The 24,055-nt window shown below is 44.8% G+C and overlaps 1 protein-coding gene across 1 annotated transcript; it reads left to right on the top strand.

The window, feature by feature from the left end:
- The first annotated feature begins 8,053 nt into the window (after positions 1-8,053).
- Positions 8,054-23,995, top strand: LOC135377356 (biorientation of chromosomes in cell division protein 1-like 1). Its single transcript, XM_064609716.1, has 11 exons — positions 8,054-8,394; positions 8,508-8,632; positions 8,711-8,952; positions 17,470-18,908; positions 19,620-19,694; positions 19,771-19,987; positions 20,886-21,016; positions 21,803-21,848; positions 22,264-22,660; positions 23,529-23,648; positions 23,723-23,995. The coding sequence occupies exons 1-11, from the start codon at positions 8,260-8,262 to the stop codon at positions 23,856-23,858; spliced, it is 3,063 nt and encodes a 1,020-aa protein (XP_064465786.1). The 5' UTR covers positions 8,054-8,259; the 3' UTR covers positions 23,859-23,995.
- Positions 23,996-24,055: the final 60 nt, after the last annotated feature.

Genomic DNA, 24,055 nt, shown 5'->3' with positions numbered 1-24,055 from the left:
GGTATATAGGGTTTATTCACTGACGTCACCTCGCCGCCATACTGTATAGGTCCCTCGAAGTTATATGTTCCCGCATTAGTTCGCTGCTATATGCTTTTTGGGTGACTATTAACGTCGAAAACATGGAAATTGCTTGGATATATGCTACAAATCACACTGCACAATAACTTTGAAACACCAAATATGCGGTGGATGCGATATCGGTAGCGGCTTGGATGGGACCTACAATATGGCGGCCGATGTAGCACATTTGCCTGCAAGCGACAGTGGCGGTCTCCTGCGGATGACGTCGTGTGAATAAACCCTATACACACTCCGCACTCAATATGGCTCTACGTTTAGCGCATGCGCAGTGTCAACACACAATTTCGTTGCGTACGCGACAACTAAAGCTCTCTATTGGATTTGAAAATTCGCGTTTTATTTCATCTTTATGCGACAATGAACACGGGCGTTAATGTGGAAAGATGGAAGTGAAATAAGGGTGCTGGTCGAGAGACATTCTCGACTATAGGTCGCAAAGTCTCGAAGGGTCTCTGAGGTGGCGGAGCGTAAGGTGGAAGTAGCTAAGCCAATCCCCACTACAATAGACTATTAGTCTGGCATTATTCTTTAATTTTCGAATATAAAGCCCGTTGACTATAGCTGTGACGTCATTAAGTTCTGACAAGTATAGCTTCCAATGGCTTGACCGCGCTGTTCGATCTGTTTTTGTTACTTGGACTAAAGACGGCTCATTTTTACTTCGTTGTGACCACGACCTATACTAGATTATAACGACCATGTCATAGGCACCCCTTCCCAGCGCCGCATTTTTGGAAGGTAGCGGTGGCGCTTCTCATCGTCCCAGTTATTGCTTCCTCAACTTCTACAATACTTTGTACTTCAGCTTACCTTAGTATTTCTGTACAAGCGGTGGATATTCCACAGATGTTTCATTCTGAGGTTGATTATCATCATCATTCTAGCGTTATCATGGGAGCTATTGCTGTCGTCTGCTACGCGCTAGTCGTACATACGCTTCTGCGCGTTCGGAATTCAAATTACCATCGTCCAATCGTGATGCTGATCTCGCGTGCCGATGAGTAGCGCCCCTAGCGGATCGTGCGGATGGGCTCCTCATAGGGGTTGCCGATTATGACATGGTCGTTATAATCTAGTAGGTCGTGGTTGTGAGATCTACGACATTTCGCGACACACTGTCTCGTCCGAGGGCTAAAGGTGCATTTTTCCATCCGAAGAGAGGGGGGCATCGCAAACAAGCGCGATCGAATTTTCGTTTGCAGGCGACAAGCCAGAGTCCGTCTTTTGTTCGCAGACGACATAGGCCCACAGCAACCGTGATTTTGTACCGTTCATAGCGGGAAAAGCCGAATCTTGCACTAACAAGAGGATTAGCACGAAAAATAGAACGTCCTTATTAGAATATGCGGTGCTTTGAACGTGCGGCTTGGAAAACCTTTAACAGTTATACCGCGGGTGTTTTTTTATTCGTTACGTATTTTATAAAAGACTACGAGAACAGTACAGATACCGTTTTTGCAGGTGGTTCTACGGCAGGGCGGACACTCTCGAAGGAAGTATATATAACTACTAGATCAGTAATTACCTGAAATTCATTAATGAACTTTTTAATTAAGGACTTTCGGGCAAAAGCGGGAGGTAGCAAAATGGGAGACAGCCCTCATTGAAAGCCATTCTTTTCTTTTTAATCGTAAACCGACGTTGAAATATCCAATCTGAATTTCGCAGTGCAAATGAACCGAAACTGAAAGCAGGGGGGAGACAAAGCTCATTCACGTCGAAGGGTCACGTGCTTTGGGTGATTCAGATTATTACTGCAGATCACCGCTTGGTGGCCCAGACAGACTTACACGTACCTCGAGCACTGCATACTCAAAACACTGTATTTTAAATGCATGTGCTATTATTCTATTATCTTACGCAGTACATTTTGCGTATACGAAGAGGGGAGTCAAGTCCTGTAGATCACATAAACAAAAACAAAAACATTCTTAACTTAAAAACTTAACTTAACTTAACTTAACTTAAAAACTTAAACAAAAATCTTCAGTGTCGGCTTCTGTATGCAGTACATTTTCTGAAAGGTACTTGCGCCCGATCTGAAATACTTGAGTATATTTTCTACCCAATACTGTAAATAGTTTTCGTTTGTCTGTTTTTCTTCGTACCATGTTCTGTTTCACAACAAAGGTACTATGGGTCACCATGAGGTTGCCCTTGCTTCCATGGTCTTTTTTTGGTCTTCGCTTCAATACTTTGTGAAGAAGGACAGCCACTTCTTGACCAAGTATCGTATTTTGCGAAGAAAGAGCGGAATGTTGACTGACGAACACCGTGAAACGCAACTCCTATACCACGAGCCAACAATGTCTATATGCTTAAATAAGAAACAGTCGTCAGTTTCGCAACCATGCTGAACCATAGCGGATATACAATATCTTACATACTTTTTCAAGTATATATTACTCTACTTTAATTTATTTATTTTGTGAGCATTTGTACAAACACGTTCTCCCCTCAGTGCTTAACATCGCACTTTAAATGCATTTTCATGGTGTCCGGTGCACGTCTGGATCCAGTACAGATGAGCCGGCCATGTTCTCAATGCGCTCCGGGCGCGCGCGGTTTTCGTTTCGGCTCACAGAAAAATTCGTCGATGGATATTTCAACGCACGTGCTCATTTCAGGATTTTTTCTGAGTAGAATGACATTCAAAGGGCATTGGCTCTCATTCTGCTGTCTCACTTTTGTCCGAAAGTCAATAATTTATAGAGTTAATTACTTATTAATTTTAAATAATCTAGTAGTTGCACACTCTCAAGAATGTCCACCTGCTGAAAAACGGCATCTGTACTGCTCGGATAGATTTTTAAAACATAAAAACACGCTGTATGTATGTATGTACGAAGCGTGCATTTTTTATTAGCGGTCATTTAATTTTGGGACCAGATCTGTAATCCGAAAGAGCACGCCATCGGGACTCCGCGGCCTCACGTGACCTGCTTTCTACGCTAAGAGTACGTACCAGGCAAAAACAGAGATGTGCTCATATATTCGGCCACATTTCCTTTCTCTTGCTTTACGCAGCAAGCACAGACTTCTCACCAGTTAGCTTTATCGTGTGAACATCTCATTTGTGTGCCCATGTGTTTGCGTGTCATGTCGCACCAATTGCGATCACTGCGTTCGTCGTCCACTCACGTGTCACTGTTTGGCGGAGCTTTTCGTTCAAATAAACGCAGTTGTTGTTGTTGTTCATCCGCATTCAAGTGGCGGCCACACATACACACACCTGTCCCAGCTAGCATGTGCCAAGATTTCAAAAAAAACGAATGAGAACAACCACGTTTTTTTGTTTTTTTTGTTTTTTTTTCATTCGACCTCATTAAAGGGACGGCCACATCTAGAATCCCATGTTTGAAATATACCGGGTGTTTCAGTTAAATCCCCGGGCTAAATAATTCGCGAACCGGTGCACCAATCGAATAACTTTCTTTTTTACAAGTATCTGTCCAATACCGCCTACAAGATGCGCACCGCGTGAATGAGCGGGAGGCGCTCATTATTTATATAAAAATTCAAATGAGTTTCGTTAAAAAGGCTAACTTCTAAAGCAGGGCGCCGTCGGCATTAAAATGGGTACCACCCCTTCTGGGACCTTCAGTAGATACGTTTTAGAGAAAAATCTGCCACCGAAGCGGGTCATTTGTTGCAGTAATTAATTGGTTTCGGTTTACGTATTTTTGTCGCGGCTGGTCGCGGCGAAGCGCAAAAGGACGTAAATCATTGGTGTAATTCATTGGTGTAAGGACGTAATTCATTGATGGACATGGGAGTGAAAGAGCGTCCTTTTGCGCTTCACCGCGACCAGCCGCGACAAAAATATGTAAACCGAAACCAATTAATTACTGCAACAAATGACCCGCTTCGGTTGCAGATTTTTCTCTAAAACGTATCTACTGAAGGTCCCAGAAGGGGTGGTACCCATTTTAATGCCGACGGCGCCCTGCTTTAGAAGTTAGCTTTTTTCACGAAGCTCATTTGAATTTTTATTTAAATAATGAGCGCCTCCCGCTCATTCACGCGGTGCGCATCTTGTAGGCGGTATTGGACAGATACTTGTAAAAAAGAAAGTTATTCGATTGGTGCACCGGTTCGCGAATTATTTAGCCCGGGGATTTAACTGAAACACCCGGTATACCACTGTATTAGACATCGGTAGACAATCTACTTGGCAATTTTTTTCGTTCCGAAAAGAGCTTCGATAATAAATAAACGAATTTTAAAGATCAGCGCTGCTTCCGCAGCTGCGGAGGATCTGGCGGCAACGACATCAGCATGACGTCACTCCCTAACCAGAGGAGTGAGAGGGCGTCGCCCACCGGCCAGACGCCCGCACCGTAGCGGCATCCCTTTTCTCAAGGCCGTGCTCTGATTGGTGGTGTCAAGAATGACGTTTTCGCATTTTTTTTTCAGATAGGGAATGCCGGCATACTCTCAACATCCGGCGTCTGCTCCTGCCAGGTATTCCGTCGAATAGCAGTCAAACTGCGCCAGTATTTTGCGTGGGATTTTCGACGCCTTGGTCAGCAAGGAATAAAGTGACACCATAGGTATCAGTCGGAAAGTTGAAGAGCGCCTTGAGAAACATCCGGTTGACGTACACTCCCGTTGTGGCTTTTCTTTCTTCTTCTTTTTTTTTTTTTTTTTTTTTTTTAAGAAAGCGTGCCTGGACGTACCACCTTTTGACGTCCTTCAAATTCTGGGTTCGTTTCTCGAGTAAGAAGCCGGAAGGAAGTCACTAAAAAAGGTTAGCCAGCTGTAGGACACGAACCCACATCTTCTGTATTACCGGTCCAGGTCCTTCTTCATTCATTGTTCTTAGCACTTGAGGCTTTGTGTGTGTTTGTCCTTCCTCTGTGTTCCAGCCTCGGAACATCAATTTCTTTCGTGTTTCTCGAGTAAGTTTATCCTTCACCTAATTTATTCCGATTTGCAACTTTCCCACTCGCTAGTTGCTATACATAGGGGAACTGGGACAGCCTGTCTAGAGATGTAAGCGCTCGAAAATAAAATAAAATAAATGTTCCGTAAATCTTTGTCCATTTGACCTCTCCCTGTTTGTAAACAAATGACGTCATAGTGTTCGACAGCGCCACCAATTTGGTAGACTTGAACTACGCTCGAAGCTACAGGCGAACAAGGTCGCGCCCGAAAGCCACGGTCTTGAGGGGATAACGATGGTCCCTAAAAGGGACGCGACATTCGGTTCTATTTTTCGCAGGCAGCGAACAAGTGCCCGTTCGTGGAACCCAGCCCTCCCCTTCCGATTTGTTTCGGTTTCAGTCTGTCTACCGACGTCATGATGACGTTTCTATGGTAGAGGTCTATCGACTCAAGGTAAGAAGCGAGCAGCGTGCTGTAAAGGAGTAGTTTATACAGAATCGCAAGCACGGCGGGGTGGGGGTGGGGGTGCAAAAAGATATGGGGAGGAGTCTTTATTACAGTTACATTGTAACAGGAGTAGACAGGAAGAGGTGTTGGGGCGGGTCCTGAATAAACCACTCCTGTAAAGTGTTGCATGGCCTTCCTTGTGCCTCACGAGGCATCTAGTTTACTCGACGTCTGAATTTAATTACTTAGTAATATAATTAATATTTAATAATATCCAATAATGATTTCGAAATATGCACACTAAACTATGCAACATGTTCGGGAGGGGGGGAGGGGGACGCGGGCGAAGATTACGTGCGCTGCGTTCTGTATGTGGGAAAATCATCTAAGCTCTAAGCCATTCCTAAGCTTTTTCAGATTTGTTGACGGATTTGATAAATCCGAAGTTTTTATTCACCGACATCAATTTATATCCAGGCCTACGCACAAGGATTTTCACAGCACCACCCGCACCCCATCTAACACCCCCTTCCCCCCCCCCCCAAAAAAAAATACCGGCCACAAGCACACACAAAAATTGCCAGAAATGTAGCAGATATGGGCGTCACAGCCCCTACGAGACACCGACCCCCAGGGATACCCCAGAATTTCCATTTGGGGGGTGATTGGGGGTGGACGCCCATATCTGTTGATTTTATGGCGTTTATGGCTATTCTTGTCGATATTTTGGGGGTGCAGGATTTTGGGGGGGTTTAGGAGGTGCTTGTAACCCCCCCCCCCCTTTCCCGAGATGAAAATCCCGGGAATATCCATGCCAACGCCAACAGTATTTCACCGCATTCTACAGATACCATGTCCCACTCCACCCAGCCCTTCTACTGGGTGACACTCCTCTTGTGCCGTTTGATAACGTCATTAGATTTCTGACCACATGTGGGTTTCTTAGTCAGATGTAGATGATAAGCATTGCTCCGCTTTTATCCAATATCACTGAACTCATGTAAATATCTCATTGTCACACTTTTGTCACACATTGTCACACTAGCTTGCTTGTTGTCGTCATCCTCTTCTCTCTCTTATCATCGTCAATCTCATCGCTCATACCTGTAGATAGATTTTAACTACCACACACTCTCTCTCACATCATCTTTCCCATAATCATCTCCGACACGCTCACCATGGTTTTGGCGCTCTATGGCCTTTGTTGCCTTTGTGCCATTAAACACATCAATCAATCAATCAATCAACCATGCCTGTGCATCATGGAGGACAGAATCCTAACGAAACCACAAAGAAATGTGGGAGAAGTGGTAGGAGACGTTACACGTCATTCTGTGCGTTAAGCCCATAGAGGAAGGAAAGAGAGGAGGAGCCCTATTGCTCTTTCAACGCTTGGGTTCCGGTTTCGGTTACATACATCTCTATGGGAGCCCCCAACGCATAGTTTCGGAATACAGTAGTATTCGTAGTTGGAGAGGTGTGATGGTAGCGCGGCGAAGTGGCCTCCAAAGCGGCGTGTGCAAAGCGACCTCATTGGGCTATTCGGGTAACGTGACCCCCGCGTGGCTCCAAAGAAGCTACAGCTCACTTCCTATGCTCACGTCACTTGCCCCACGCTTCCCTCTTGTGTCGAAGAGCCGTTGGGGTATGGTGGCTAGATGAATATATATCTAGAATATATATATATATATACCTATGAATATAAAAGTGAAATAATAAGACTTGGACTACAGATTACAGGAACGTTAACAAAAACTAATTTATTTAATGGGCAATTTAACACATAGATTAAAAAAAGAATGGTCGACGTTTCGACAGTGGCACTGTCTTCGTCAGGACAAGAGAGGTACAAGGGTTGCATATTGCTTAAATAGGTTTCCTGGGTGACGTCACAATCGATGCAAGTATGCCACGTGGCAGTTGTCTGAGTCATATTCTGGAACATTCCGCAAGGTCAAGTCCGGGTGGTGATGTCATCTTTCTTGGGGAGCCAGTTCAGGGTGAGCTGTACTGAGGCCATAGCTGAAAAGAAAAAAAAAAGAAAAAAAACACAAATTCCAATCAATCATTAACGAAGATCCCGGTGTACTTTCAACAGTAAGGAATCTGGTCGTCTAGATGGGATATACTTTCCCATTTTTTCCTTTTATTTTCCTTTTTTTTTTTTTTTTTTTCAGCTATGGCCTCAGTACAGCTCACCCTGAGCTGGCTCCCCAAGAAAGATGACATCACCACCCGGACTTGACCTTGCGGAATGTTCCAGAATATGACTCAGACAACTGCCACGTGGCATACTTGTATGCAACCCTTGTACCTCTTTTGTCCTGACGAAGACAGTGCCACTGTCGAAACGTCGACCATTCTTTTTTTAATCTATGTGTTAAATTGCCCATTAAATAAATTAGTTTTTGTTAACGTTCCTGTAATCTGTAGTCCAAGTCTTATTATTCCACTTTTATTCAACTTCGTAGCCGTCTGATATCTTAGCCTATTTGTTATACCTATGAATATATATATATATTCATCTAGCCACCATAGTTGGGGCGCCCCCTTTCCTTCTTTCCTCCGTGATTAAACCAATGGAAACTCAAAAACCCTGGACGCCGCCATTTCATACGGGCATCAAACGGCAACGGGAGAACTTCCGACTTCTCTTGCCTCTCTCAGCATTACGTCAGCACTACTTCGTTACGATTCGCTACTGGGGATCACATGGCCTATTGAGCCACCCACTAAGCGCCATTTTGCTTGGAGCACCGCGAAGGCTGCACCTTCTCACCATTGCTCCGAGCGGTCGCGTTGTTTACATGTGCGAGCGATCGGTGCCCCTGCTGTTTTATCATGAATTCAGATGCAGGTTTAAGAGATTTACCTCCAGGTGATCCAAAGCTCACTACTCGTATTCTAAGTCACCTGAAGTCTCGCGGTCTCTTTGACGAGCTCCGACGGGACTGCCTCGGTGATGTTGATACTAAGGTTGGTATTGCGCGTTCCAGCTCATGTCGACCGCACCTCCTCCAGATATCACTTCTCATTTAACGTCTATGTGATAGAGTATACACTAACATCACAACCCACGTTCATTCCAGCCCGCGTACCTCAACCTCAAACAGAGGGTCGACGGTTACATTACGAAGTTCCTTTCGTCACAAACTTGGACTCCTGATATGAACAAGAATCATGTACGGGATGTGATGCGTCGTGAAATAAACGAGTCAGTGAACCTTTTCCACGATTTTACTACAACCGTCTTCGACGTACGTTACAACAGCTGTTTGCTTCGCACCTGCAGGTCGGGCATGTTGTCCGCCGGCATGGATCATCTAGTCGACCAGATCATAAACCCCAAAATCTACCAAGTCTTCACGCCCGAAGTGGAAAACGGCGTCCGGCAGTTTTTCGGCCTGGACAGTCCAGAAGTCCCCAGCAGCCGGCCTCACCCCCCAACGATACAAGCCAGCGAGCAGCGGTTATCGGAAGCCGACAACATCATCACTACCACTACGGCTCTGAGTGCAGCTGCTCCCGACATAGGTACCGCATCTTGTATTTTTACTAACGTCCTCTTACTGCTAACACGGCCGTTTTGCATGCTTTAACAGTGTGGAACTGCACGAGCTCGGGGTAAAGCCTTCGGGAAGCCACTGAACTTAAACACTGCCACTAACGCATGAGGCTCTGCGCCGTCCATTAAGAGTGCTGTGTTCAATGCTGCAATGCTGCGCAACAGTGAGAGTAACTTTGGAAGTCATTTTCTAGTCACTTTTTTTTCAATTGAAAGCAGCAAATGTGAACTTGGTCGACAGTCCACGATTGTGCAGTGTGGTGAAAGCGTGCACAAAGTTGCCATACTGTGAAAGGATACAAAAGTTGCCTCAGAATGAGTACATATCTCTGGTTTCAAAAAGTGTCGTGCCCGTAAAGGTGGTGTCGGTCAACCCTTTCCGCAGGAATTAAGAAAACAACAACAAAACGCAAACAAAAAGCCAGAGGAAGTAATGAAGTTATGCAATTTTTATACACTACATATTTCACACTGTATAATGATGTGTGACTTTAAAATCTCGTGCTGTTTTGTGTATTGTATGTGGCCCCTCTTGGGGAAAAACCTGATTCCACTCAATATTTACCTCCCATGATACCCATGGGAGCAAGATACCCATACAGCACCTCTGCCTTTTCTAACCAAAACATATTGTCCACTTTTACGGCCTCCTGTGAAGCTTGGAAACCGCTGAACGAAGTTATGCTTTCCAGCTTTCAAGAGTTCTTGTTCCAACTTTGTTGGATCCTGCAAGGTTCTTTCATTTATTATTATTATTTTTTTTTTTGTGTGTGTGTGTGGCAAGCACTAAGATAGGCATCTTGGGCTGACGAACTGGTGTGTCGCGGATCAGTCAGTCAATCTTTGGGTGTGTTTTTTTATTCAACCGGGGTAAGGCAGTGATGTACAAGGGTAAGCCGTGTCATGACCAGAGCGCGAAACTCTCAAGCAGAATGTTAGCCCAACGAAGGTTACTCTCAACATGGCTGCCGAAGCAGATGTCCTTTTCGAAGAGCTGCGAAATGACCGCACAATATTTCTGCAACGATCTGCAGCGTTGCTCTTCGGTGCAGGTGTCACGTTTTTGGCAGGTCCACCGTGTTCGGGAGTGCAAGTTCCACCTGAGAATATGTATACATAGAAAATTGACACTGCGGACCGACTTAAGCCAAATAAAAAGAAGGGGCAAGTTGCAAACGCGACACGTAAAACTAGGCATGGGACAAGGAGGGCGCAAAGGAGACAAGTAGAACAAGATCTGACACAAATACACTAATCTTATAGCCAGCATTCCTGATAGCAAGCGCAAAAGATGTGTGCCAGTTACTGGACCTTTCGAGTCCTAGAATCGTTCATGCAGGTAGCTAAAATTTAGTTAATTTAATTTGTTGCGTTCGCATATTTTTATAGTATTTTTATAGTACCCTGGGCAGCATGCACATAACGTAGGTTCAAGGAACTGAATAAAGAGCATTTCACACTGCAAGGCACAAAATTTAGATGCTTCAAAATAATTTACGCAGCAGTGGGCTCTTGAAAATAGGGACAGCTTGTCCAAGCGAAAAGCACCCCGAAAAAAGAAAACAACAGCCGTGCATGCTTAATCGGATAATGAACTCGAATTACATGACCGTAATAGAGGGCAGGAACACTACGAATCAGTTATGCTTTTTGTTGTGCTGTTATGCGTGAAAGGTCTTCCATGTAACTCGTCTCGGACAGACATCCACAATATACAACCAAAAATGTGCATTTAAACGAGACGTGTGACCACTAGAAGGCAAGTGAGCAAATGAAATCAGAATTGCAGTTACCATTGATTACGACAAATTAACCCGTGGACAATGCGGATATCCTCAGGTAGCTCTTGCAGAAGTTTTCACTGTTGAGTACACAGTGTGAACACCTAATCACTGGAACATAGCTGTCAAATGAAAACGTGAGACTGTTGCCAACCCACCTGCCGGGAGTGGATATCCCTGCAACTTTCGGGGGACGGGAGTTGACGGGCTATGATTAGGGAGTGACATTTTCGGGTTAAACCCGATTTCTCCCCGAGTTCCAGTCACTATGAATTCCTCGAGTGACGTTTCCACTGAAGACGAACAAAGGGCGCCACGTGTAACACATGTAAGAATGGGTCACTTACGTTCCCAGCAATACACCCACGTGTGTCAACACTGTCTATGCCTTCGGGGATTACCGCTGGAAGGTCACGATTCCGCAAAAAACAACAACAAAAAACAGAAAAGAGAGATTAAGAAAGGACTTAATAGACAAGAGGAGAAACAATAAGACCCGAAGGCACAATTATCGCCCGATTTCTCCCCGTATTACAGATTTAAAAATAGCGCCCGATTTTTACCATCCGAACCTGAGAAAGGCATTTAAGCCGAAAAAGTCACTCCCTAGTTATGATGTCATTTCCACTAACCCCGATTTTTCGCCCATCAAGGGTTACTCCCAAGTTACCCGAGTTGAATAAGAAAATGCACCCATTTTTTTCTCTTTCAATTTTTTTTTCACAAGTGTACAAAAAGGTTGTAACTATAGTGGATTATGTTGTGATTTGTATCGGTGTCTCCAAGGTTAGTAACAAACTTGGAATTTGTTTGGCACATCCACGTCTTTGCGGGTGTTCAGAATGTGCCAGAATATAGCGGGAAGCGTGCTTTTCTCGAACTTGTGGCCCGTACGATGCTGTGGTTGTAAAAACGCGTTAGAATTTATCGCTCGACAGTCATCGGACTTCCACATGCGGTGCCGAGCAAGAAACCGGATCCAAAATTTTTGGTTTGTGCAGAGCTGCAACACGCGATACCGATGATAATAACATTTTGGCCATTATGCGGGCACAACTACGAATCGCATAGTAAAACCCCGAGCTTGAGGGAAACACGAAGAACGACACTCAAAGCTCGGGGGGGGTTTACTACGCTACGGATCTCCAACAGCTGGCCACGGTTCTCTGAGCTCTCTCGCAAGTCCACAACTACGAAATGTGCATATAAATTTGAGTATCGTAGAAATGACAAAAAAAAAAAGACACTGAAGAAAATCTGTTGCCTGACAGTTGAGAAATCGGGTGTTCGGTGCCATTCCTTACATTTTAAGGGGCAATGAACAAACTTTCGATCCTGGCTCAAAAGTACTGATGCTGAAGCACGCGACTAGCACTGTTGACATAGGAAGTGATAATAACAGAAAGAGTAGGTGTGCCTTCTGCTGCCTTACACTTTAATCACACTCTTTTAAGGTCATTTCAATAAAAGTACCAAGAACACCATGCGAGACTCGATGCTAGAAACATGCAAGCAAAGCATGCCATTAATTTCAAAATTCTTATACAGTCAACCCTCGATTTATGAACACCCTCGGTTCCCAAAAAAAATTGTTCATAAATCGAGGGATTCATAAATCGAAAAATCCGTGAAGTGAGTACTATCGAGCAAATGGAAGAGTATTTCCGAGTTGGGATTGTGTTTATAATGTTATATATTGTGTAGTTTTACTTTCGACCACGCCTTCTGCTGTATCAATCTCACAAAGAACAGACTTTAGCACATTCACACTCTGTTTATTATGCAATACTAAATTGTTTAATTTTGCTTTGGTCAACCTTGTGCGCTGTGTCAACCTTGGAAAGAAGAGATGTCAGCACATTCGCACTCGACTGGTCTCGGATTTCCTCCGGGATTTTTAACATCCGTTTACGTGTTAATCTCCGGGTGTTGGTCGCCCCTTGTGTTAAGAACCGAGGGTGCAATACCTGGAAAACGTTTTGTCCATTCAGGTGTCATTCATAAGACCACGGAATAATCCCTTTGAATGTTTCTGTTGACCTCGGAACGATCCGTTCATAAATTGAGGGCAAAAACGGTGGGCAACTCCTAGTTGGTTCCCAGAAATTCCATTCATTATTCGGATATCGAGGTTCATAAAACGAGGGAAGAATGCATGTAAAAAGTTTGGTTCCTCGTGCTCGTGTTCATAAAACGAGGGAATTCATAAATCGAGGGTTGACTGTATTAATTTTAGAAGTATGGAGAAGCACAAAATGTAAGATGGGTGTGCAAAATTGGCCTCACAATATCATTAGAGGCTAAGAACCGAGTGCACTTTGAGGTGAAATACCCAAGCTGTGCCAGGTAAATATGAAAGGTGGTTTATAGCAAGGGGGATAGGGGGACAGAAAATGGGTACCGCGTCAGGTGTCTCAGCCAGTGAGGCAACAGCTTCAGTGGGATGTGCTTACGAGAACCAATAGGAATGACTCCTCCGAGATCAGAGCTTGATGCTCAAGTTTCTATCTACCTCACCATCCGCAGCACGTAAGAAAACAATTATCTTTTTGTCAATGCTCTGGCGCACTAGCATATATGAAAGAACCGTTTTTGTTTTTGTTGCCAGTTGTAATGAGGGAAAGTCGTGGAGTCTTACCAACTGTGATCAGTTTATTTTCCTTGCAAGAAGTGAGTTACTGATCCCCATTGTTGTCATATTCATGGCAGTTGGTACCGGGGCAAACTTGGCCGTGGACGGCGGGGCATTTAAGGGTGACACTGTAACCGTGTTTAGAAAGCTAGCGTACAATCTTGCGCAACTTTGCAAATCACGTCCATTGGTGAGCATGGAAACGTTTGGACCGGCATGATGACAGTATCCTGTCTGTGAAAACATATGTAGTTACAGCAGGCTGATTCAAGTGCAATTTCAAGTGCAATTCCCTCGGACAGCAAGCATTACTCATGTGTGAACTGACCTCTATTTTGCACGGTATTGTGGTGTTTCATGTGGTGATTGGAACATACAAATGCTCAGTGTAAGAGCTTTCTTATACATACGGCACGCAAAGTGGAATTATGTGAAGTCAAAGTGCAAACCTTGAAGCGGATATGAATACTTTAGCTGGAGCTATAGATTTTTTTAAAACACGTACGAAATACAGTACAATACCTCCTCCTATTAAACCGAGGGTAATTTTGAGTCTCTCTTATTTGGGCATCAGTCTCGAGGGTCATATTTCGTGACAAAGCAAGTCACATCTCGTGCATGTCTGTGACTCTCAAGCACATGTGAGACACGTGGTGGGCATGTATCACTGTGTTGTGCTTTACATTTACAAGATAAATGCAAAAGGACTTCATGTACCACGATGCAAAAAAGGGAAGGTGCCAAACTTTCGTTTCAACTTTTAAAAAAAAGAAAAAAAGATATCACATTAACCAGAAAATGAGAAATATGGAGGAGTGGTCAGAAGACCATTTTCTGTAAAGTAAAATATATCTCTCGGAATATACCTTCATAACCAGTTTAAAGTCGAACTTTTGGCTCCTTGCGTTACTCTTTATGAATAATTGTCACTATTTGGTGAAAACATGCAGGAAGTTGCAGATTGCATATTACGTCTCTTCTATTTGGCTCCCCTCACTGCACTTGTTCCGGAAAGCTTCACGATGGCGCTGTAAGCATGCACCAGCGCTCCGCGGTCACTTCCAATACAAACGGGCGAGTTCAGAGACTTCTGCACTCTACTCCTCCGCCGCCGCTGTTCTGCTCCTTGTGCTCGTACTGCTGGTTTCCATTCTTAAGTGCATGTTTTCCCCTTTAATATACTGTCGTAAAAATTCTGCAAAAGACTGTGTCCTTTTCTCTGCCGTTGACCTGTGTCATCGTCTGCTCAACGTAGTTGCGCTCTTGCTGCACGTCCTGTCCAGTTAGGTGCAGGCTGGCCGTGAACTCGTCCAGGGCTAGGCACTCCCTTTTACGAAACCAGTAGGAAGCGCTGCATTCTTGAACTGGCACGACGAGCGCAGCCAAACTGAAGAGACCCGTAATAATCAACGGGGATGATTGCACGTTTGGGATGCGTAGCACAGTGAATATGTTATGAGTAGAGCCTGAAGTTTTAGGGTTTTACCCGATTCTTCCCCGAATTTGCACCCCGAATCGAAGGTTGCCTATTTAGGGTGAAACCCGATTTGTACCCGGCAAACTGCTCTCACTGGGACATCTGTAGGAAGGCACTAACTTAATTGTTTGGCAGCAAATACAGTTAGCATTTTAGCAAATTTAGCATACTGGAAGTTTTTCCACCCAAATTCGCACGAATTTAGTGCGCACGTTTATTTACCCGATTTTTACCCCCCGAATTTCGAAAAAAAATATTTCCCGAAAACTTCAGGCTCTAGTTATGAGATGCCGTGACGTGACTGTGAATATAACTTGTGTGCTCCACAGTACAGGTAATTGGGAAACATGAGAAATGGCACTAAATAAAGGTTTGAAACTGTGCAAGCGTTTCTGAAGTGTTGTTTTGTCAGAGTGGTGCGGGGGGGGGGGGGGGGGGATTATCGTTCACTTTCCCCAGCACTTGCGCCGTTTTTTAAGAAGCTCTTTTCACTTTCCTTACTACTGTTGTTCGTATCTCATTCATTTTATAATCGTATCACTTCATGGCCGTCCGAGCTTTTCTGCTGTATGTACAAGTACGAGTTAAACGAAATGCCGTCGACAGCAGTAGAGACGGAAACGCAAGTTATTTCGATAGTTTCTCTGTTACTTCCCCCACTTCTGTTGTCTGCCTTTGTCTTTGTAAACCTTATGTCATTCCTATGTCATTCCTATGTAAACCTGTCATTCCCAGAGGTTCCTACCTACGATGTAGGGAGAGACAAATGAAGAAACAGAAGCGCGATAGTGGCGCTTTCCTCGTCGGTACGGCAGTACAAAGTGGGGGTGCACCACGCATAGACCCGTTTCTGCGGGCCAGGTGGCACTAGTGAGCAGCAGCCACGTCAGCGCCCCAAAATATGCAACGCACGGTAGTTTAGCAGACGACGGCGGCACTTTCAGATACATAGGCCCGGATTCTCGGTTCGCCCTCAGTGTTAAGCGCACGCGAAGGGGCCCTTCTGCCATGCTTCGTGAATGGACGAAAGGGTCCCTGCGCGTGCACTTAACCCTCAGGGCGGAGCGAGAATCCGAGCCCTGGTCTCGACTTGCTCACACTTGGCCGGTTTTTCTGTGGATTTCCTACAGGTTTTGGAGCTATCCTTGGCGCCGTACCACTTGAAACACCATGCAGAACTCACCGATGAAACTACCTATTGTTGTATCCGTGACCGCTTAGGCCCAAAATGGCACTGTGCAAACTTCGCTGCAACAGCCAGCCACCAGACTGAGCGAGAGTGGGACCAAAAAGGCAGCCGCATGCTAGACGGAACTCTGCAGGACGCACTGACATTTTGCGTTTTTGAACTTTCCGCACCACAGAAGCTCGATGCAGTTACCCTTTTTGCGGATTACAGACCTCAGGGCTCTACTCTACAGCTTTCTAATTTAATCCACCAACCCATTTTTATTAATTAAGAAAATTAATTTTGAAAGCTCGTTAAGACTGGTGCTGGCTGTTGAAAGAATATTACGTCTGAGTGGGCCGTATCGCAAATGGGTCTATGCGGTGAAGTTTTTAAGGGAAAATGTTGTGTGGATTTATAAATTTTGTCTTTTTTCTCGTGAGGCATCCTGAGGAAGGCGGAGGTTCTGCCAAAATGTTGTCTCAATTTATATTGCTTTGCACATGAATGTGAGGGAGAACAACAGCTACTGCTTCTTTGTTTTTATTGGCTCGATCCTTTTTCTGAAAACTGCGTCAGTGCATCAAAAGGAATAGCTGTTGTCATTGTGCTGATTTTTATCCTATAACATATTGCAATTTATTGTAATGGAAAGAAGAAAACAAAAACTTTTTTCCATTTTATAAAATTACACCCACATAGTGAACAAATGAGCTTGGGCTGTAAGTAAAACATTAGTAATTTATTAAACGAGTTAAACAAGGAGTGATATTTATTTCTTTATTTATATATATATGTAACAAGAAGGCTCGGGTGGAAGTTTGCACTGAAGTAGAACATTAGTCATTTATTATAATTTACGAGGTTTGTTAGTTTGCAATGCAAAGTGTTCACAAAGTGATGTACAAGTAGTAATGAGCTTTGGCTTACTTATGTACAATATACTTTCACATTGTACAGGACATATAATGCGTATATATCTATACACACGCCATTTATGCAGCCGACAGCTGTTTGTACACAGCTGTACAGAAGGCTGGTTGCGACATGAGCACAGCTATTTCCAGCTGGATTAAATATTACGCCACACGCTTTACATTTAGAAGGGTCCTTTGAAAAGCAGAACAATAACAGCTGTGAAATCATTTTTTGGTGCACCGTTCACGATTGGTGTGTCGCTTTTTTTTTTTCTTTTTCTTTCAATACTCAACCGTACTATTGGTCAACAACACCTATGATGTAATTGAGTTTATTTTTTATTTTTTATTTTTTTTTGTCTGGTGTAAGATAATCAGTGGATGTATAATGCAGCGCAGAAGCTGACGTCACCCATTTTTGGTACCCAAGCTCTGCTGTCCCGAGCACTGTGTGAACTGTTCAATAGTGTAATCCATTTTTTGCAAGCTTTACTCAATTTTCCTCCCACAGATGAGAACACTCAAGATGTCAGCTCTGCTCCGTCCCCAAAGGCACATCCGAGGCCACCTTCCCCATGCGACATTATAAGTGACGTATCTTCTGAGCCCCAACTGATTATTGTTACCGAAAGCAATGACCATCCCGAAGAAGATAGTGAAGAGCCTCTGCCCGTTCCCAGCCCAGAGCTCGAAACTACAAGGACGTTTGTCACCACGTCTTCGACCACAACTGTCACCGACTCAGTCGCTTCATCTTCATTGTTGGTGACAAACCCTGTTACTGTGGCAGTTACAGCTACAGCCCCTGTCACAACCTGCATCACAACCGCCACCACCTCAGCTCCAGAAGAAACGACAGAGCCCAGCAAAGACATTACAGCATCTCCATCCGTAGTTGACACTTCAGAAAAAGTCCGCAAGAGCTCGGAAGACAAATCAAAGAGGCTGACAGATGATCGCGAAAAGGAAAAACCCGCAAAAAAGGCGGATGATCATAGGGATGAGGGTGCCAGAAAAGAGAAGAAGGAAAGGTACGACGACTCCACGAGGTCAGATTCAAAGAGCAAAACGCACGGCTCATCTTTGTCTCGTAAACATTCAGAGTCCTCATCGAGGTCTTCCAAGTCCCACAAGTCAAGAAGCGAAGCAGACGCTTCTAAGGATAAGAAAGACGGTGGCCATTCTTCGTCAGACACAACGGAAACTAAGGGAGACCACTGTAGGGACAAAGGAGAATCGCCCAAACCAGAGTTGTCACGGGAAAAAAGTGACAAAGAAAAACGCAGTTCGCACTCCTCCTCGTCTTCAAAGTTGAGCAGGACGTCGGACTCCAAGAGCGCCAAGAAGAAGCTGGACGACCGGCACAGGTTGCAGAGCGGCCAGCACCAGGACGAAAAAAAGCACAGAAGGGACGACGAGAGAAGCAGGGACGGTCACAGGTCACATAGCCACGACCGCAAACACAGCAGCGAGAAACAGAGGTCTTCGTCCAAAGACTCCTCAAAGCCACAAAAATCCTCCGGTAAGTCCACCGACAGGTCTTCAGAGAGGCCTTCTCAAGGTTCCAAAGACTCCAAGAGGGAAAAGACCCAGGAGAAAAGACACGTCGAACCGAGACACGACGACTCGAGCGAAACGAAACCGAGACCCGAGTCGCCGATACTTGCATTATGGGAAGGAAGAGAAACTTCGGTGCAAGGAGAAGAGATACTGACGTTTTCGTACGTCAAGGACCGATCATCTGGGGGCCGTGAAGTTGACTTAAAGTTAATCAGCGCTACTTGTACAAGTGAACCGAGTTTACATGAGGTCTCTGTGACGGAAGACGGACTAGAGGTCGGACTTGGCTGTCCAGAGGTGCACTTACCCGAGTCGGAAGAAGGAGTGCCGGTTACATCAGAGGATAGTCCATTGAAGATTGACAGCAGAACAGAAGCTGGTCATACTGAGGTTAGTTCACTTAGTATTTTATACTTCAGCTTAAAGAGACAGCTTGTGGTTATCCTAATAATGACATACTGCTGAGGTTATTTCATTTACTAAATTTAGTTATTTAGGCTGCCTACTGTACCCAAAACATAATGAAACCAAAATTTCTCAAGACTCTGAGACCGAGAAATGTGCAGGCCTTGCACACTGAATCTGGAACTGCTCTAGTTCTTGTGTAAGGTTTGTTGGTGATCATTTAGAATCTGTAGTAGGTAATGCAGAAGCAAGTTTTCAACACTGCAGTTAAGGGAAAAAAACATAGTAACGTAGTAAAAACAATTAAGTATAGTATGATAAGTTTAGAACAGCAAACATTGTCTGCCCTCAAAGCTCTTTTGACCTTTTTGGACACTATAGGACTTCGATCCTTATTGTAAAGGGGCTCACTATTTCATTCCCCACATCATCACCACCAGCAGTGGGGAAGAGTATCTCCCCTCGCGATGAAACTCCCCATTCATAAAATCACAATAAACACATTGTTATGTAATAGGTACGAGTTTTATAGGAGAAATGTTCTGTCTTCATGCTACACTACTCGCGTGTGTGCACTTTTAGAAAACATTGAACACATACAGCCCATCAAGACACAGCATCGCTACAAAACTCTAGGATAAGTACAAATCTTGTTAGTCAATTGAGTGATAAATGTCACTTCACCATCCGGTACAGGAAAGTCTGCCCGTATCCGAGGGCCGGAAAGACAGCGATCTCAAATCTGTCAAACGACGGAAAAGCCACGCCTCGGTAAGTGTGTTCGTTCCACTGCAGGTCGGTTGACAGAGTAGCCCACAGATGGCACTGCTCTTTTTCTGTACCGCAGCCAAGAGCAGGAAAGCGTTCGCCAGAAAAAAAACGACAGAAGAGGAACGAGGACGGGAACGAGTCGGAAGGGGCGTGGTCGGACGTAACCGTCAGTTCAGTCCATACGAGTGACCTATCATCGTACGATGACCGCATCAGCTTGTCTTCGGCGGAGGAAGAGCAAGAAGATGAAGATAGCGGAGCAAAGGAGAAAGTCAAGATCTCGCTCAAAGAAAGTGAGTGTAGCTAACCGTTTATGCTGTGCTGTTGTGCTACAGACAACAGCACGTTTTAGAAGGTAGTGTGTGCTTTTCCTTTTCTGCGGATGCAGCCGTCATGCTCTCCGGTTTCCTGCAACTCTTCACCGAGAGGGGACTGCACACTCGACACCCTGCATTTCAATATGTTCTGTAACATAGCGGGACAAAAAATCACAAAAAATCTGGAAGGAATGATCGCGATTCACCCTTCTGCTTTCCAGGTGCCAAAATACAATTATTCGTTTCAAACATTGCACCTAACAGAGCCCAAAAGTGTTGAATCTTTGTATCAACAATTTTTTTTTATATATATACTACCAAAAATTACAAGGAAGCATGTGAAAGCGCAACATTGTTAAAGGTTTTTGTTGTTGTTGTTGTTGTTTCCCCACCTTTCATGTGCTGCCAGATAAAGGGTTAAATAAAGTGAGCATGGTAATTGGTAATCAAATACTACATTTATGAGATCTTAGCTGTAGATAACTTGCTTACATTCGACATATTTAAATTTTAATAAGCTGGGACAGATCACGCGCCACATCATTTCGTTTTTCTGCGTTTTCGTGAAGCATTTTGTGTAACTTTACCTAACAATATTTTTAAAAATTTTTTAAAATATTTCTAAATATCTTTTATTCGACAGAGGGGCAAGAGCGCAGGCTAGCTGGTACATAGTGCCCGAAAACCTCCGAAGGGGGAGGAGGGGAACGAGGGAGGGTTCGCTTACACAATTCCCGCTGTTGACAGTTTCAAGAGACACTTTGAGTTGACATTGAAGAGACGTTTTGAGTTTCGAATCTTTTATTGTCGCGCCTGCATCTGCGTTTATTACTGCGTACAAAACTCCAAAATGCCATTGATTTTGCGCATTCAGTCAAGAAAATTGCCAGCATCAGCAGCAGCAACGAGGATGAGGATAGGCTGAGCAAGTCTGAAACCGAGCATTTACCCGCGGAAGAGAGCCACAAAGCGCCACCTTCGGGCACTCCACTGCCGCTGGACGAGGTACGTAACACACAAGATTTGACTATCCTTGCGTTTGCTGACCAAGAGCGAGGGACGGATGCCGGCCAATAGGGGGACGGGCAGGCACTTCCCAGGCCTCTCCTCTCCAGGCCTCAGCAAACGCAAGGATAGTCCAAAATTTCATCGTCAAAGAGAGCGGCGTAGGGTGCTTTGGGATTCACAGTCTTTTCCCAAGTTTGAAGGATTTGGCGTTGGGATGTTCCGGAAGCCCCGACGATTCTCGATGTCCTGGCCAAGCCTCGGACTTGGAGCATCGTGACCGAGACGAGCTCCGTGGTGCAACCACAAAGAATGTCGACCGTGACAGTACGGGCATAGATGCGGGCCAGCTGGTGGACAAACTCCGTAACGTGAAAATTAACCCGTGGGTTTGTCCTGTCCCTTTAGTTGTGCCCAGACTCAGGCATTTTCCATTATGATGGAGTTTATCATCCACCGTGAAATTAAGCTCCAGTAAAACATTCCCCAAATGTGCACTTTCGGATTTTTTTGGAATAAGACGATATTTTTAAAAAGTTTCAGGTTATGCTCATAATGGCCGAATATTCCTTTCTTCCCACAACCACGGTCCAATGAAAATGAAAGTTGGGAAATTGTAGACACTAGATGCACTGGCTTATAGTACTAGCTTGATGGCTGCTGTCGAGCAATAGTTAATTGGTCACCTATGCGTTTAGTGTCTTTCTTGTATGCCGTGAGCTTATGTCCATGTTATTCGTGTGTTGCTATTATATTCTAGTACAGCTGCCTTTGTCTTCCTTTCAGAAGGCTCCAGTACCTCTCTCTGTAACTCCCAGCTGCCAGGACAACGGTATGCCTGACCTCTACGATACCTTATGACATGCTTGCATGTTTATTATTGTTTGAAATGCTTTGCGTGCTCATAAAGAATATAATCACTGTTTGGGATATACTGTACATAGGCACTACATGCTAAGTGCAATTATTAATCACACAAAAGAACAGCAGTCATGAAATACTGTACTGGCACAGATTCAAGCACCTCGTAAATGAGGCAGTATTTATTTTCTAATTTCAATAAAAGCAACATCGCCTCGACCTCGACATCAGAGTACAACCTTTCCGCGCGTAAAATCTTTCGAGCCCGAATACTGAAGAGCAACTTAACCTCGCCGCACTAATGCACTGCATGGAATCATCCCTTTATCTACCCCAAAGGCAGGAAGTGTTTTCAAATTCTTTGTTGGCCATCCACTTGACTGCAGAAGGCAAGATGGGTCTAAGGCGGCAGCGCAAAATCAATCCGAAATACGTGTCCGAGGAGTTCTCCTCCATCTTCACGGAAGGGAAGAAGCCCGCCGCAGGAACAATAGACTTCAGCGAACTCGCAAAGTACGGCAAGGAACGCCACTACGATGATCGGCCGCGTCGGATCCACCAGGACTCGGGTCACGAAGCGCGCAGACAGTCGGTGCCCCGGGAAGAGGTCCTCGTCCTGCCAGCTGTGGATCTCCTCGATCACGGGGAGCTCGAAATGGCCCAGGTCACCCCTTCCGAGGAAGGAAGCTCCGAGCCCAGCCCCGACAGGGGACGGAAGCCATCGCGCAGACTCAGCGGGAGCGTCAAGAGCACCTCGCCCGACGGCTCTGAATCGAGGCATAGGTACCTTGGCATAGATATGATCTTGATTATGGCTGCCAATGAGGCTCGAGTATTCTTAGAGCCTGAAATTTTTAGGGTTTTACCCGATTCTTCTCCGAATTTGCACCCCGAATTGAAGGGTTGACACTTTAGGGTGAAACCCGGTTTTTACCAGGCAAATTGCCCTCTCTGGGATGTAGGAATGCACCAACTTACTTGTTTGGCAGAGAAATGTAGTTACATCACCGTTTGTACCAAATCGCTACAGTTAGTTTGAAAAAACTGAGCCCGATTTGTTCACGATTTTAGCGTAATGGAAGTTTTTTCACCCGAATTCGCACGAATTTAGTGCACACGTTTATTTACCCGATTTTTACCCCCCGAATTTAGAAAAAAATGTTTGCAGAATACTTAGAGCCTGAAGTTTTCGGGAAACTAACTGCTCTTGATTTTTAAATGCCTGCGTCATCGTATTCTGCAGAGCTTGATGGTATAGCTTGGGCTAGCTGGTAGAAAGGAACAGGTGTTGTTCTGTATCTGCTGTGTCATTTTTTTTTTTTTTTTGTCCTGTTTTGTGACTCTCTTGCAGTGTCTAGATTTTGAATTAGCAGCCCACACATATTAAGTATGGTGACCACAGGGCATAAATATTAATCATGAATGATTGCAGCAAATATCTGGACTACACCTGAAAGGAAAGTTCTGCCTCTTGAGGCCCACTATAACAGTATTATGTGCAGCAGAGTCCACTATTGGCACGGCCATTGCCAGGTGCTGTAGTACCAGAATCGCCAAGAACCTTGAATGCTATTGCACTCCATGTGTGTAGCAAGTGGGGTCATGATCAAAAGAGAAACTTTTATCAATATGGCTCCCATCACGGTTTCAGGTCGGAAAGCACATCTTCACAGCGTTACGAGTCGTCCGACCTGTACAAGCCACGACCGATCATTTCTTCCGGGACGCGCCGTGCTCGGTCGGGAGTTCAACCACCAACGTCTCCCACTTCGTAAGTGTTGCACATTTCCCTAGAATCCCACAAATCCCTAGGCAATGTGCTCCACATCTTTCCTCCTCCTTTAGAGAAGAAGAACCTGAAGACGACGAAGAATCGGATACGACGCAGCGCAAAAAACGTCCCCTCAAGGTTTGTATCGGCCTCAAGAGGGGTAACAAGTCGCCGGGCAGCGCCGCACCGCCCAAGAAGAGACGTGCCTGACATATTGCTTCTTCAAATTCATGCAGGCCTAGCCTGATTCAGTCCCCATTTTCATGTCGTTGTATAGAATGTACAGCATTCAATCATTTTTGCTTGTAAGATGCATGTTTAATTAGTAAAACATGTTGTAAGATAAGGCTCTTGTTGTACTCTGGCATAAATCGTGTAAGCCTTGTACAGCCCCTGAGATGTAAAAC

This window comes from Ornithodoros turicata, chromosome 1 (genome assembly GCF_037126465.1).
Source record: "Ornithodoros turicata isolate Travis chromosome 1, ASM3712646v1, whole genome shotgun sequence".
NCBI classification, from domain to species: Eukaryota; Metazoa; Arthropoda; class Arachnida; order Ixodida; family Argasidae; genus Ornithodoros; species Ornithodoros turicata.
Note: the sequence above shows the minus strand (reverse complement) of the source record. Positions and strands in the feature narration are given on the sequence as shown.

Coding starts and splice junctions, on each gene's coding strand:
- LOC135377356 (XM_064609716.1), top strand. CDS start 8,260: ATGAATTCAGATGCAGGTTTAAGAGATTTACCTCCAGGTGATCCAAAG. Junction 8,395..8,507: donor TCGGTGATGTTGATACTAAG/GTTGGTATTGCG, acceptor CGTTCATTCCAG/CCCGCGTACCTCAACCTCAA. Junction 23,649..23,722: donor CCACCAACGTCTCCCACTTC/GTAAGTGTTGCA, acceptor CTCCTCCTTTAG/AGAAGAAGAACCTGAAGACG.